This window comes from Scardinius erythrophthalmus, assembly GCF_964197995.2.
Source record: "Scardinius erythrophthalmus genome assembly, chromosome: 8".
In the NCBI taxonomy this organism is placed as follows: domain Eukaryota; kingdom Metazoa; phylum Chordata; class Actinopteri; order Cypriniformes; family Leuciscidae; genus Scardinius; species Scardinius erythrophthalmus.
This window is the reverse complement of record NC_138228.1, coordinates 18141164-18155060: the sequence shown is the minus strand read 5'-3', so window position 1 is coordinate 18155060 and position 13897 is coordinate 18141164. Positions and strand designations below refer to the sequence as shown.

At 37.3% G+C, this 13897-nt stretch overlaps 1 protein-coding gene across 1 annotated transcript in view; it reads right to left on the bottom strand.

The window, feature by feature from the left end:
• Positions 1-13897, bottom strand: part of ptprq (protein tyrosine phosphatase receptor type Q) — a gene marked incomplete at its 5' end in the record, with an annotated part of 65553 nt that overhangs the window by 11232 nt on the left and 40424 nt on the right. Inside the window, 6 exons of the mRNA XM_081372841.1 lie at positions 1140-1463; positions 1602-1883; positions 5131-5272; positions 5363-5514; positions 6872-7147; positions 7278-7589. Of these exons, the coding sequence (XP_081228967.1) occupies positions 1140-1463; positions 1602-1883; positions 5131-5272; positions 5363-5514; positions 6872-7147; positions 7278-7589 (1488 nt within the window). The remainder of the gene's footprint in view (positions 1-1139; positions 1464-1601; positions 1884-5130; positions 5273-5362; positions 5515-6871; positions 7148-7277; positions 7590-13897) is intronic.

Sequence of the window (13897 nt, the reverse complement as noted above, 5' to 3'; positions counted from 1 at the left end):
TTTTATTGCTCAATAGCTCAGGAGGCTTAATGAAGGTTCCCTTTAAGCTGCAAGTGTACATAGTCGTGATGCTCTTTGCAAAAGGCAAATGCTCAAAAATGTGTGGAAAATATGCTGATCTTGAGATGTCTTCAATCAAAGTTAATGGATTGGGCAGAGCTTAAACAACAGTCCATTTATTTTCAGTATGGAACTAAAGCTGTGAGAACGTAGCTGATTCACAAGATACCTGCATACTGCGGAAATCTCATAGAAGCGTCAAAACAGAATTGAAAGATTAATGATGTATTAAACTCAATGAAGGTAATGCACAGAGGTTAGGTCATGCATTATTACTTTCCTTTCTTACTTTCTCTAATTTTCTCAAAATAACAAAAGTCATTAACAAAAATACTGATACATCAAGTTATCTTGCTGATTATTTTGGGAAAACAAGAGAAATAATAATGTATGACCTCTAGATAATGTTTTATATCTTTTCTACACATTCATATAAATATATATTTCTCAATCAATAAATATATATTTTATATATATTTATATTTTTTGTTTTTTAGAAACTATAGACACATTCTGGAAAAAAAAAATTAAATTGCAAAATTACATTTAAATAATTCTATTTTATATTAATCAATCAATGAATATACATATTTATATTTTAGTTTATTAGAAAAACGTTCTAAAAATTTCATTACAAAATTGCATTTATATAAATATAGTATGCATATAACTCTCAATAAATATATATTTATATAATATTTTTATCTATATATTCCTATATTTTTATAAGAAAAATTCAATTACAGAAATGTGATCATTTGAATTGAACAAAATTAAGCATCAACTTTGCCTCAAAAACCTGACATAATAGAATTGCAGACATACAGTGAGACTATAGAATCCAAATTAATACGGTTAGTGCTTTGAAAGAATTTAATGATAAATGTTTCTGAAGAGTTTTTGAGTTTGAGATCTGACATTGTTGGGATCTTTTTCTCAAGGGAAACATCTGAGAAGGAGATTCATGCAAAATTCTCAAGTTGTCGTCAAGGAGAAACATTTGAGATGAAAACATTTCGGTCTCATTTGTGATTCAGTTTTTTTATGAGAATGTATATAAGCACACAGGTGTAACATACTTCCTGCGAGCGTCTGTGTGTGGATCCACTCTGAGGGTTCTCCGGCCCCAGCCCTGGTGAACGCCACCACTCTCATACGATACTCTCTATATTTGAGCAGAGGGGAAAGTGTGACTCCGCTGGTTTGTCCTTCAACCCACTCCACAAGTTCACTCTCCACGCAGGACTCCACGGGCTGCTTTTGCTCGCAATTTCTTGCCAATTGCTTAATTTCTACATTAAAACCCTGCAGAAGACCAGGAAGATGGACGGGATGTTTCCAGCTTAGAGATACACTGTCAGAGGTAACGTCGATTATGGTCAGCGACTGGGGAGGACCAGGAACTGCAGAAAGAGAAAGAAACAATCTGCATGATCATGTCTGTAGCATAAATGGTGCAGAGCAAGTTGCATGCCAAAGTACTTAGCATTGTTTTTTGTTTTTTTTTAATCATACACATGAGCAACCAAATGACACAAGACCTGACTCTGGTGGAGTGTGTGCCGTGCAGTTGGCTTCCTCCCCTATTCCGGCTGAATTAACTGCAGCCACGCTGATGACATAGAAAACGTCAGGCGACAGGCCAGTGAAAGTGTGCGCCACTGTGTATGTGAGTGTGAGAGGATGGGCCTCCTCCTCCAGATCGCCAGAGCGAATGAGGTAGTGCAGAATCTCTCCGTTAGGATGAATCGGAAGCTCCCATTCCATGTACACTGAATTCCAATCCAATCCAGAGCAGGACAGATTTCCAACTGAATCTGACACTGCAACATACACACAGACACCACAGATATATAACAAACACACTTGAAAATAAAGAATGCAATTTTTATCAAAAATGACTGCAGTCTAATGCCGTAGGTTAAGGTCTTTCACATTTGGCATGTTTTAAAAAAAATTTAATACTTATATTAATCAATGATGCATTAAATTGATCAAAAGTGACAGTAAAATACATTTATAATGTTAAAAATTCTTTTGAACTTTCTATTTATCAAAGAAACCTGAAAAAATGCAACACAGTTTCTACAAAATCAAGAGGATTTTTGGTCAAGAAAGAAATTTGGTCACACTTTAGATTAGGTTCAAATTCTCACTATTAACTATTACTTTTGCCTCAATAAACTCTTAATTACTGCATATTAATAGTTAGTAAGGTTGTTGTTAAATTTAGGTATTGGGTAGGATTAAAGAATGTAGAATATGTTCATGCAGAATAAGGCATTAATATGTGCTTTATAAGAACTAATAAACAGCCAATATCCTAGTTATCTTTCATTCGGCCTGTAATCAATCATTCCTGTGGATGATGCAGGTCACAGAATTTCTCCCATCTGCGTCTGTCTCTGGCTGTGGGGATCCAGGTTTTGCCAAAACTCTTCTTTAGGGAATCTGACCATAGAGTTGGCGGGTGTCTGAGAGGTCGCTTAATCTCATAGGGCAGGGGTGTCAAACTCATTTTCACTGAGGGCCACTTCAGCATTATGGCTGCCCTCAAAGGGCCGGTTGTAACTATAAGACTTTTAAAATGTTAATATATTGTCTCTTTATTTGATTATTACTTATACAAGTTACAAATATTGTATAGGCATTTGCAGGGGTGTTTCTAGGTTTTAAAAACATCAGGGGATGAGCCCGAAACATCAGGAGCTGGGTAACAATGATTTGATACAGAGCATAATGTATTATTGTATATATGCAGGGGCAAACTGGCTCAAAAATTCAGCCCTGCCACTGTAGACACACCAGCACACATTACCACATGCAATTCATTACCATGCTTATTCAAATATGAGGTAGTTAGGGGGGTTCGGGGACATGCTCCCCCGATAAAATTTGCATTTCTCGGACGTACATATGTGCATTTTAAGGTGTTTAAAGGCCAAAAAAATTGGATAACAATAGCTTTAAAAGCATGTCAGTGGGCAGTAGCATAAATTATTTGTCAAGATAACAGATTCTTAAACATGAGAATGAGGATAAATGTTGCAATGAATGATCCACACTACAAAATGGAAATGCAGAATGTTTCTGCTTATTGTTGACAATACACAATCACATATTCCAAACAGCAATGGCCTTAAATGAGAAATCTTTCAAGGATTATTTTGCATAGATGTTACATTTCAATCAAAACCAGTGCAATCTTTTTGTGTCCAGAGGCAAATGAGCAATTTATATTACCATTAAAGATTGGTTTCAGCAACTTGTTTCTTTCCTGAGTTAATCAATGTTTTTGGCACTAATCAGTTTAAAGTTCAATTGTTCACTCATAAAGACAGTCACTTGTCGCCATCTACTGGCTTAATGATGCAAGTGGCGCAAACACGGACAAGCGGAGTGATACAAATGGTGAAAAGGATAATACTGGTACATATTATATTAAATATTATGTAATATATGTAATATATTTAAATAAATATATTATTATATTAAAATAATATAAAATATCAATATGTTATTCTTCAATCAGTTCTATGCAGCAGAATCAGATTTAACAGATTTATTTTTTGACCAATTGTCAAAATAAAGTATACTCCTACAAAGCTATTTTTATCAGAGCATGAGCAGAGCAGGAAGAACGAGAGGATCGTGATTCGTGTAATTTTACCAGTGTTGCCAGCACGGCTATACACACCATGTTACAGCACAGTAGTGCTATTGCAAAAAGAAACAAACAAGTCCAGAGAAATTTCATGTCGGCACGTTTTTTAGCGGACTTTGCCTTTCCGGTGAGCGTGAGCAGAGCTCGGAACACAAACACACACACACACACACACACACACACACACACGGAGGTTGCTTGCGGAACACTGAGCAGAACGCGCTGTGAACACGGAGCGGAGAGCACAGCGCACACACACAGCAGAACGCGCTGTGAACACGGAGCGGAGAGCACAGCGCACACACACAGCAGAACGCGCTGTGAACACGGAGCGGAGAGCACAGCGCACACACACAGCAGAACGCGCTGTGAACACGGAGCGGAGAGCACAGCGCACACACACAGCAGAACGCGCTGTGAACACGGAGCGGAGAGCACAGCGCACACACATAGCGGAACGCGCTTAGAAGTTATGCATCTTCGGAAGCGGACTCGCACGCAAAGTCATAAAACACGCTGAGCCAGAGTCAAGCCATCGCCGAACACGGAGGGGCGCGGCGGCTTTTTAGTATCTTTCGGCCAAAAAACGAAAATGTTATTTTCGGCCGAACATTTTCGGCAGCCTAAATTTCGTTGCATCCCTAATTTTAAGACACTCATATGCTCTCGCGGGCCATATAAAATATTATGGCGGGCCGGATTAGGCCCGTTTGACACATGTGTCATAGGGGTACCACGTTGTCACTTTCAGCGTCCATCGATCATCCTCTATTCGAGCTACATGCCCAGCCCATCTTTGCTTTTGCTTTTTCCCTCTGTGAACGCATCTTTCACCCTTGACTTCTCCTGGAAACATTTATTTGTGATCTTTTCTCTTCGAGTGACTCTGAGCATTCTTCGCTCCATTGCACTTTCAGTTCCAGTGAGTTTCTGTTCATCTGTTCTAGTTAGAGACCATGTCTCACTCCCGTATATGCTGGTATAGTATGGTGGTATTGAAGAGATGGGCTCGCAGGGTTGGGTCGCTGATGGTAGTGATAACCTCGCTGATGGCCGAGAAGCTCCGCAATGCTGCTGCTTTCCATCTGCAAGATAGCTCACAGCTGATGGTGTGCTCCACTGTAACTTCTTGGCCCAGGTAATGTAACTATTGACCTCGTCAGTCTTTTCCGAACTGATATAGATGGAGCTATTCATGACTTGATGGTTTTTCATCCACATTTTCAACTTTCATCCACAATTTGGAGTCCGACCTTTGCACTAATCCTAGTAATATGCATGTTAATAGTGAGAATTGGAACCTAAACTAAAGTGTTACCTGAAAATTTTCTTGAGCAGCAAATCAGCATATTAGAATGATTTCTGAAGGACCATGTGACACGGACGGATGTGTGAGTGAGTATTACCTGATTCATTGGTGGTAAATATCACAGGCAGGCTATACTGATCCCCATTTCCTGCTCTAGTGAATGTGCACACACTGATTTCATATGAATTATGAGGTCTGAAGCCACTCAGTTCTGCTTGTGTAGACGCATCTGATGAGTTCTTGAGTAGACAGAGGCACGTGAGTTTAATTTACACACAGAGAAAAATCAAAGATCATAATCACACATATACTGTACATAGATGCACTACCTGATATCTGAACGTGTATGTGTTCAGTTCGAGTATTCTGAATCCGTAGTGCTGGATTATCCCATTTGGCTCTGGACTAGGTTCCCAGTGAAGCCATACTGAATTTGCAGTGTGGTTAAAAATACTCAGATTGCGTGGTGGAGACATTGGACCTGGACACACAAATAGTCCCATTAGACATTAGACACCTTAAAGGGATAGTTCACCCAAAAATGAAAATTCTGTCATCAAGTTGTTCCAAACCTGTATGACTTTCTTTCTTCTGCTGAACACAAAAGAAGATATTTTGAAGAAAGTCGGTAACCAAACGACTGATGGACCCCATTGACTTCCATAGTAGGAAAAAAAAAATACTATGGATGTCAATGGGGACCAGCAACTGTTTAATTACCAACCTTCTTTAAAATATCTTCTTTTGTGTTTAGCAGAAGAAAGGAAATCATACAGGTTTGGAACAACTTGAGGGTGAGTAAATGATGACAGAATTTTCATTTTTGGGTGAACTATCCCTTTAAGTCTGCACATTTAAACTGTAGTTGTATGAATTTGCAGTGTAGGCCATTCAAATTTCTCAGTTCAGAAATCAAATTTCAAAGCCAAGACTAAAATATTTCAAGTTTTATAACAGTTTACAATTCCAAAGATCAAACATCAGGCTTCAAATTAAATGTTCGTATAAAAATGTCAAATATCAAGCAAATTCCAAAGCAAAAACTTAAATATTTAAAGTTCAACAAAAGTTTAAACTTTCAAAGATCAAGCATCAGCCTATTCAAATGATCTGTTTAAAATGTTCAAATTTTAAACAAACTCCAAATTTCAAAGCAAAGAATCAAATATTTAGATTTTAACAGATCACTTAAAGGGATAGTTCACTTTGAAATTAAATTTTGGTATGTTTTAGCTTACCTCAAGGGCATCCAAGATGTAGGTGTCTTTTTTTCCGCAGTAGTTTCAATTTTGATATTTTTAGGTCAAACCGTTCTTGTCTGTCAGTCATTTAATGCAGGTCTATAGTCACTGTCTCAAAGAGCATGCACAGAGTCCAAATTAAAACAATTCCCCATCGTAAGTACACATTGATGGCCTAAGACACGAAACGAGCGGTTTGTGTGAGAAAAATGAACAGTATTTATATCGTTTTTAGCTCTTATACACAGCCACACACAGCCAGGTCCAAGTGATCGGAGGGCGCGCGCGCATCCTGGTGTGTGACGTGTACGCAGACTGGTGCATAGATATATACAATAGATGTCGCCTTGTCTACGGCAGTTCATTGGAACGAATGTCTTTAATTTGGACTCTGTGCATGCTCTTTTAGACAGTGACCATAGACCTGCATTATACGACTGACAGACCATAACGGTTTGACCTAAAAATATCAAAATTGAAACTACTGCGGAAAAAAAGACATCTTGGATGCCCTTGAGGTAAGCTAAAACATACCAAAATTTAATTTCAAAGTGAACTATCCCTTTAAAAGAATAGCAATAAATATATGGCTCTGACCTGCTTCATCAGTATGTAGTGGAATAATCACGGAGGGGCCGACACCTTGGCGAGTAACCGCAGCGATGGAGAGATTGTAAGTTGAAAATGGAGTGAGTTCTGAGAGAATTAGGTGCGTTTCAGAGGTGTAGGTTCTGTTGACGGCCCCAGGACCCTGTAAAACTACAGTGTAATCTATAATCTCGCCATTGGCCTCCACTGGGGGGAACCACGACACATGGATGGAGGTGCTGGAGAGATTTCTACTAGCTCCAGGCAATGGAGGAGAGCTTGGGACTGTCAGAACACAGACACACAAAGACACAATCATGAGTATACACAAAAACACAATCATGAGTTTACAATCAGTGAGTAACCCTCATGCTTTATATACATGTGCATGTAAAATACAGCAAATGATGAGCACCGTCTTCATCTGTTCGAAGTTGGAGGGTTGCAGTGTGGTTTACAGCTGATCCCGCACCGGTTGCTGGGGTGACTTTTATGATGTAGGGAAAATACTTCCTGAGCTTGGTGAAGAGGTAGATGGTGTCTGTGGTGGTCTTGGAGATGGTGATGTTGACCGTGCGGTTGATGGACGGGTGGGTCGTTCCCGCCTCTTGCAAACTCAGCTGGTAGAAGACTCTGCCGTTGGGCTCCAGAGGAGGGTCCCAGCTGATCACTACAGCCGTAGAGCTATAGATCGTAGCAGTGAGGTTGCCGACCGGACCACTCGGCACTGCAGCAGGGGAAGGGGGCGGAAGACATACAATTAATATATGTGATGAATGGCCAACAGTTACACTTTAGAATGGGGAACAAATCATTGCAGTCCAAACAAAAGATGTTGTTTCAATGTGGAATCAAGAAATGGAATGAGGCTTTGTTCCCCAATCTAATGTGAAACATGTCTTTGTGACAAAATAAGGGTTCATCTCATGAAATCTGCCAATGTTAGGACATATTTCACCTCAAAAGAAAAAAAAATATTTTAAAAATTTGGGGATAAGAATGAGCTTAATTGTAAAGAAAATAGTGCCACAAAGCTCAAAACTCATAAAAGTCCTAAAAACAACGACAATAATATGAATTAATAAATAAATACATTGTAATTATATAAATTATCAATTTTACATAGACATGACAGTTAAAGTAATTTATAAAGAAATTTATTTCTATATATAAGAAATAAATGGCACGCTGCAACATCTAATCACAAAAGCAGTGAGAATAAATATTGTATCTTAAACCCAGAGATTAAAATATTCATACTGTACACAAGAATGCATACAACACACAAATACACATAAATTTCAGCATTCACATTACACACATCTGTAAGTCTGTGGAAATTAAAAATGGTAAATAAACTCCTGCGTGGCACCTGCAAAATTCAGAGTCAAGGTGAAAGATCACAGATATAGGAAAGAAGAAAGAATCAGAGAAAGACAGACAAGTTATGTTAGTAGGAAATTCCTTTTGGAGCATGTTCTGTGTCCGAGATATTGCTTTGGGCTGTACTGAGCCGCTGAAGCTGGGTGATTCTCCAGTAACTGCAAACCAATCAGATGCAATCACTCACAAAGAACCAAACAGGACCATAGCATCATTTATTCATATAGAACACTTTCAAAATCTCAGACACCAGGGGAGAAAACCTTTATTTATGTCAAAAGGTCACCTCTGCACCATTTTTCTCAAAATCACACAAAAACCATTTATTATGATTCGTACACAAATCCTTGACATATAGATATTGAAATGAGGTCAACGTATTCACTTGCAAAGTATCGCAGGGGGACATTTTAATGCTCAAATGTTGCTCTTTCATAGTTCAGGAGACCTAATGGAGTTGTCAGTTAAGTATCAACTTAATGTTTCTTCTAACAGGATATAAAGGGCAAGATTTACAAACAGCTTGCGCCAGCGTAAACCCTCTTTTGACGATAAAAAAACTACTGTCATGATTTATTAAAGACGCTGTGAAAAATTAGCACTGTGAAGGCGTGGACAGGGTTATTTTTGCAGCTGATCTTATTGCATATGCATTTGTTGGAGTTTCCCTTTCAGACACACAATTTATGGGAGGAGTGTATTTAAATGAATCATGCAAGGTGATTTAATAAGGTTTGAGCTAGTCAATTTAATGATATTGCACCAAAAAAAGCATGTCACCAGACGCTAATTTACGCTGCTCTTGGTAGATTGCGTTGGTCATTATGGAAATGATCCGGCTGTTTCTGTGTTCTTTAATTTTCAGAATATTTCACTCCCATCTGCGCTTTTATGGAATTGTGCTCTCATGCTAATTTGCCCTGTTTAGTAAATCTGGCCCCAAATAGACAACTGTTGTCATAGAGTAAGAGTATACAGCTAAAAAACCTTTATATATCTGTATAGCAACTCTTATTATTTGCTTAAATTTGGAAAACTTGAAGAGAATGTTCATATTCAGTTTATAATGTAGATTTTGGCAAATAATTAGAGTAAGAGTATACAGCTAAAAAACCTTTATATATCTGTATAGCAACTCTTATTATTTGCTTAAATTTGGAAAACTTGAAGAGAATGTTCATATTCAGTTTATAATGTAGATTTTGGCAAATCTGAGCACATATTGAGACATTGTTGAAATCTCTTTTGAAATTACTGGGCTCTTTTTCTCAGGACAAACATATTGAGCAGGAGGCTTTAGCAAAAAAAGTCTCCGAAAGCTGTTGGACAAGAAGTTTTATGATCATTCAGATCGACACATTTACAATATTTTTGAAGACAAATATATAACATGCTACATAATGTACCCAGAAACTTGCCATTGCAGAAAAAACCCCAGCATGTGCTATTTTCTATTTTTCAACAAATCCTGTGAGAGGAAATGCAAGCTGGGATAGTCTGGAGACCATCAAATAAAAGGCTTTGAGATCAGACCCACTCAGTCTCGTGGTGAGGGCTCAACAATCCCAAGTTTGCAGCTTGGAGGAAGTTGTCTCCTTTCACAAGACATGCTGAATATGTGCTGTGTGTGTGTGTGTGTGTGTGTGCGTGTATGAGTTTCAGTGTGATTTTTTGGAGCATAATCATTTGGAAAAGTGGTGCAGAGCTGAACTTCTCCCCTGAGTGTGAGGAGACTGACCGTCCTCTAATGTGGTGAAGTTTAGACGGGGGCTGAACACTCCCCCATCACCAACAGAAGTGCTGGAACTCAGCCATACACTGTACTCCTGTCCAGCCATCAGATCAGACAACACCAGCCACTGCTCTGAACCCGGAACCCTCTACAGTGAGAGAAAGAGAACCTGCTCATTCACTGCATGACGTCAGCATTTTATTGCGAGTTTGAAATGTGTTTATGAGATTTTGAATTGATGTAGCTATTCTCATGGAGATCGAATCCCCGACCCTTACAGAATGTGCTGTGCTGGTTTCATGGTACAAATGCTGGTATTAGATAATAATAGAATCCCAGCTAACAGGGAACATCCTGAGAACTTTGTGGCGAGGTTCTCTCAAAGTTATTAACAAACATTCTTCCAGTAACGTTAAAGGTAGGGTACGCTAGTGTTGTTTTTGGCGGCCTGTTTTAATTTTAGTTTTAGTCTAGTCTTTGTGTCAAGCTGTCATTTTAGTTTTTATTAGTTTTAGTCAGGTTCATACTCTTTTTAGTCAAGTTTTAGTCGACGAAAACTGATGACATTTTAGTCTAGTTTTAGTCAATGAAAATTGTATTTTAGTCTCTTTTTAGTAATGCAATTCTATTGAACCCAGTCAATATAGAATTTCAAACGTTTCAAAGAAAAACGAATTTCAAAGGTTGTCTTATTATATTTAGTATATTTAGGGCTGTGTTGGTGGCAGTTTTTTTACCACCGTGGTAATGGACCAACTACCGGCGGTGGTTGGGGGGTTATTTAAACAAATAAAAAAATAACAACTTGTTTTATATTTCCACACAAAGACGCGTGATATTGCCTACCACTCTGCGCTTTGAGAGGGATGTGGGACATGAGCAGGAAAGAGACCATCAATCTCTTTTATGATATCTTCGTGTTTTCTACTTGATGTAAATTGGCCTGAAGAGCGAATTTTATCCTCCACAAGGGCGAAATATTTAGGCTATATTTGAGATTGCGCTGCCAGAGAAAGTGAAACTAAAAATCACCCGCGCGTGTGAAACGCGCTTTACAACTAAACTTGACGCGCCCTATGTCTAATATAACAAGCACAAACTGTGTTAAATAGAATTTGACATGCAAGTACAAATGTAGGGCTATCTGTCCTACAGCGTTTTTCTACTTTACCACAGTAAAGAATACGAATATAATTGGCCGAATTAAAAGCGAACCAATGAAGAAATGTTTATAATCCCTTTAGAAAATGGGTGAGACGTGAGTGAAGATTTGGGAAAAGAAACATGAGATTCCATGCAGGGATGAGTCATGATTTTTGGATATTCGATTAGTTTATTTAATTATAGAATATCGAATAGGTTGTGCGATTATTCTCTAAAATAAAATCTCCATGTTCTGGTGCTGATGCGCTGACGCGTTCATGTAACCAGAGGGTAACGCTGCCAATAACATACAGCTGTCACAAAGAACCGGCCTAATGATTATGAATGTGTCAAATATATCAATGAGACATTTTAATAGAATAACTATAATGGAGTAATATTGTTAAATTCGCTGATAATCGGGTGACCAGATTGCAAACCAGAATTTAAAGCCGACAAAGCTATAGGTTCACGCACAACTCTCTCATTCGTCGTGACGTTATAACATTTCGTCTCGTCTCGTTTTGGTCAACGAAAATGAAGAGACATTTTAGCATAGTTTTTATTTTGTAAACCACATTTAGTCTCGTTTTTATTCGCCAACAATATTGCAGTATACATGTATTTTAGTCATCGTCACATGTCCAGCATTTACGTCTCGTCTCGTTTTCGTCAGGTGATAAAGGTTCGTTGACGGCAATATTTCGTAATAATTTTCGTTGACGAAAGCAACACTAAGGTACGCAATTTTTTCATAAACACTTTTTGTTATTCTGATTTAAACTCTCTTTACATAGAGTTGAAGACAGACCGCAACAAACAGCAGCCAATTTTTAGAAATTCCGCCTAAACCAAAACAACGAGCTCAAACAGCATTCGCGCCAAGGTGTAACCGTAATTATGAGATGGAAACCCGTGACATTCTACCCGGAGCTGTTCACGTCCTCAGACTCGGATTTATGAGTTTCTATGTCAAACACGATCAATGCCGAAATGAATCTGCAGCAGTCAGGTGGTACAATTAGAGCTCTGTAAGTTGTTTACGTTCATTATTATTGTAATGTTATGTGCTTTGATACATGAGGTAACTTAACGGTGTCTCTTATGACACTTCGCTGAATCTGCTCGGGCTGTGTGCGACCTGCGCGTTCATGTGTTTTGAAGGAGGCGCTCTGAAGGGAGGGTGGGATCTCATGCTTTCAAAGCTAGCTTGCTACTGCTAGCCTCTCCGAAATTGCCTACCCTACCTTTAATAGAATGTCTGTTCAAAGTTATCTGTTCTTTAAAAATTTTCTCAAAAAGTTAGAACAAAAACATTATTGATGCATTGATCATTGAACTTTTTTCTGAAACATTTTGGTTGGACATTCATCTAAAGTTTTTTAAATGTTACAACTAGTTCAGAGAACATTCAAAAGTAATGTTCCCATAATTTGACAAATGATTAAATGGAATCTAACCTTAACATTCGCATGACCAAGAAAAAATTATTCACAACTTAATATGAACATTAGCAAAACGTAAAACATATTTTTTTATCTGGGATTGTATTGATGATTACCGTAATTATATTCATGTATTTCATTGTATTTTTTTACAGTCCAAGCTACTTCAAAGAATAAATGGTAAATCTCCAAAACACATGGAACATTTTGCTAATTATTTCTTTCATTTTTCTGCACAACTAATCATAATAGTAAAACCTGCCAAATGTTCTGTATCTTGTGAAGAGATCAACACAAGAAAAACAACATTAGAAGTAAATAATGTCTTAACTCATATCTAAACAATTTATATCTACAGTATATTGTGGTTAGAATACACTGTGTGCTAAGCTATGGAAGCTTGTTTCCACCATGAATAAAAAGTAAATGAGGTAACCTCGGCTTTTTCTCTCACAATTCATACTTTTTTTCTCCCAGTTGCTACAAAGTCAGAATTGTGAGATTTAAACTTGCAATTGTGAGAAAATAAGTCAGAAGTGTGAGATAAAAAGTCACAATTATCTTTTAAAATGTTTTATTCCATAGCGGAATTGGGGTCAGAAAGATTTTATTTTTTTAAGTATAATACAACTTTTGAATGTTAATTTTGAATGTTCTCTGAACATTCTGAAACAAGTAATAACGTTTAAAAAACGTCAGACAAACGTCCAACCAAAACATTTCAGAAAAAAATGTTCCATGACCAATGAATAAATACTTAGTCAGCAAGGAAGTAAAAAGTTAAGACATTTATGTTACAAAATATTTCTAATTCAAATGCTGTTCTTTTGAATTTTCTGTTCATTAAAGAATCCTGAAAAAAATCATTGTTTCCAGTTTCCACAAAAATATTAAGAAACTATTTTCAACACTGGTACTAATAAGAAATGTTTCTTGAGCACCAACTCAACATCACAGGAATAAAAAAAAAAAATTTTAATTTAATTTTTATTGTAATAATTTCAAAATATTGCCGTTTTCACTGTATTTTCAATCTAATAAATGCAGCTTTTGGTAAACATAAGATTTTATATATATATATATATATATTAAGAAAGCAACCACAAATTTTACACTATATGTCACTTACTACATAGCTGTATTAAATTAGATTTAACTGGAGGCGGAGCTACCCAGTGCTACAGACCATCAAAATTACTTATAGGATTTATTTTAAAGTCATTTTAATAGCTTGTCACATTATCAAGGTGTACCTTGATATGACATAGTATTTAGTGTCTCCAAAAAGATCAATACACATCTGTGTGAGTGAATATACCTGTGTATACTCTG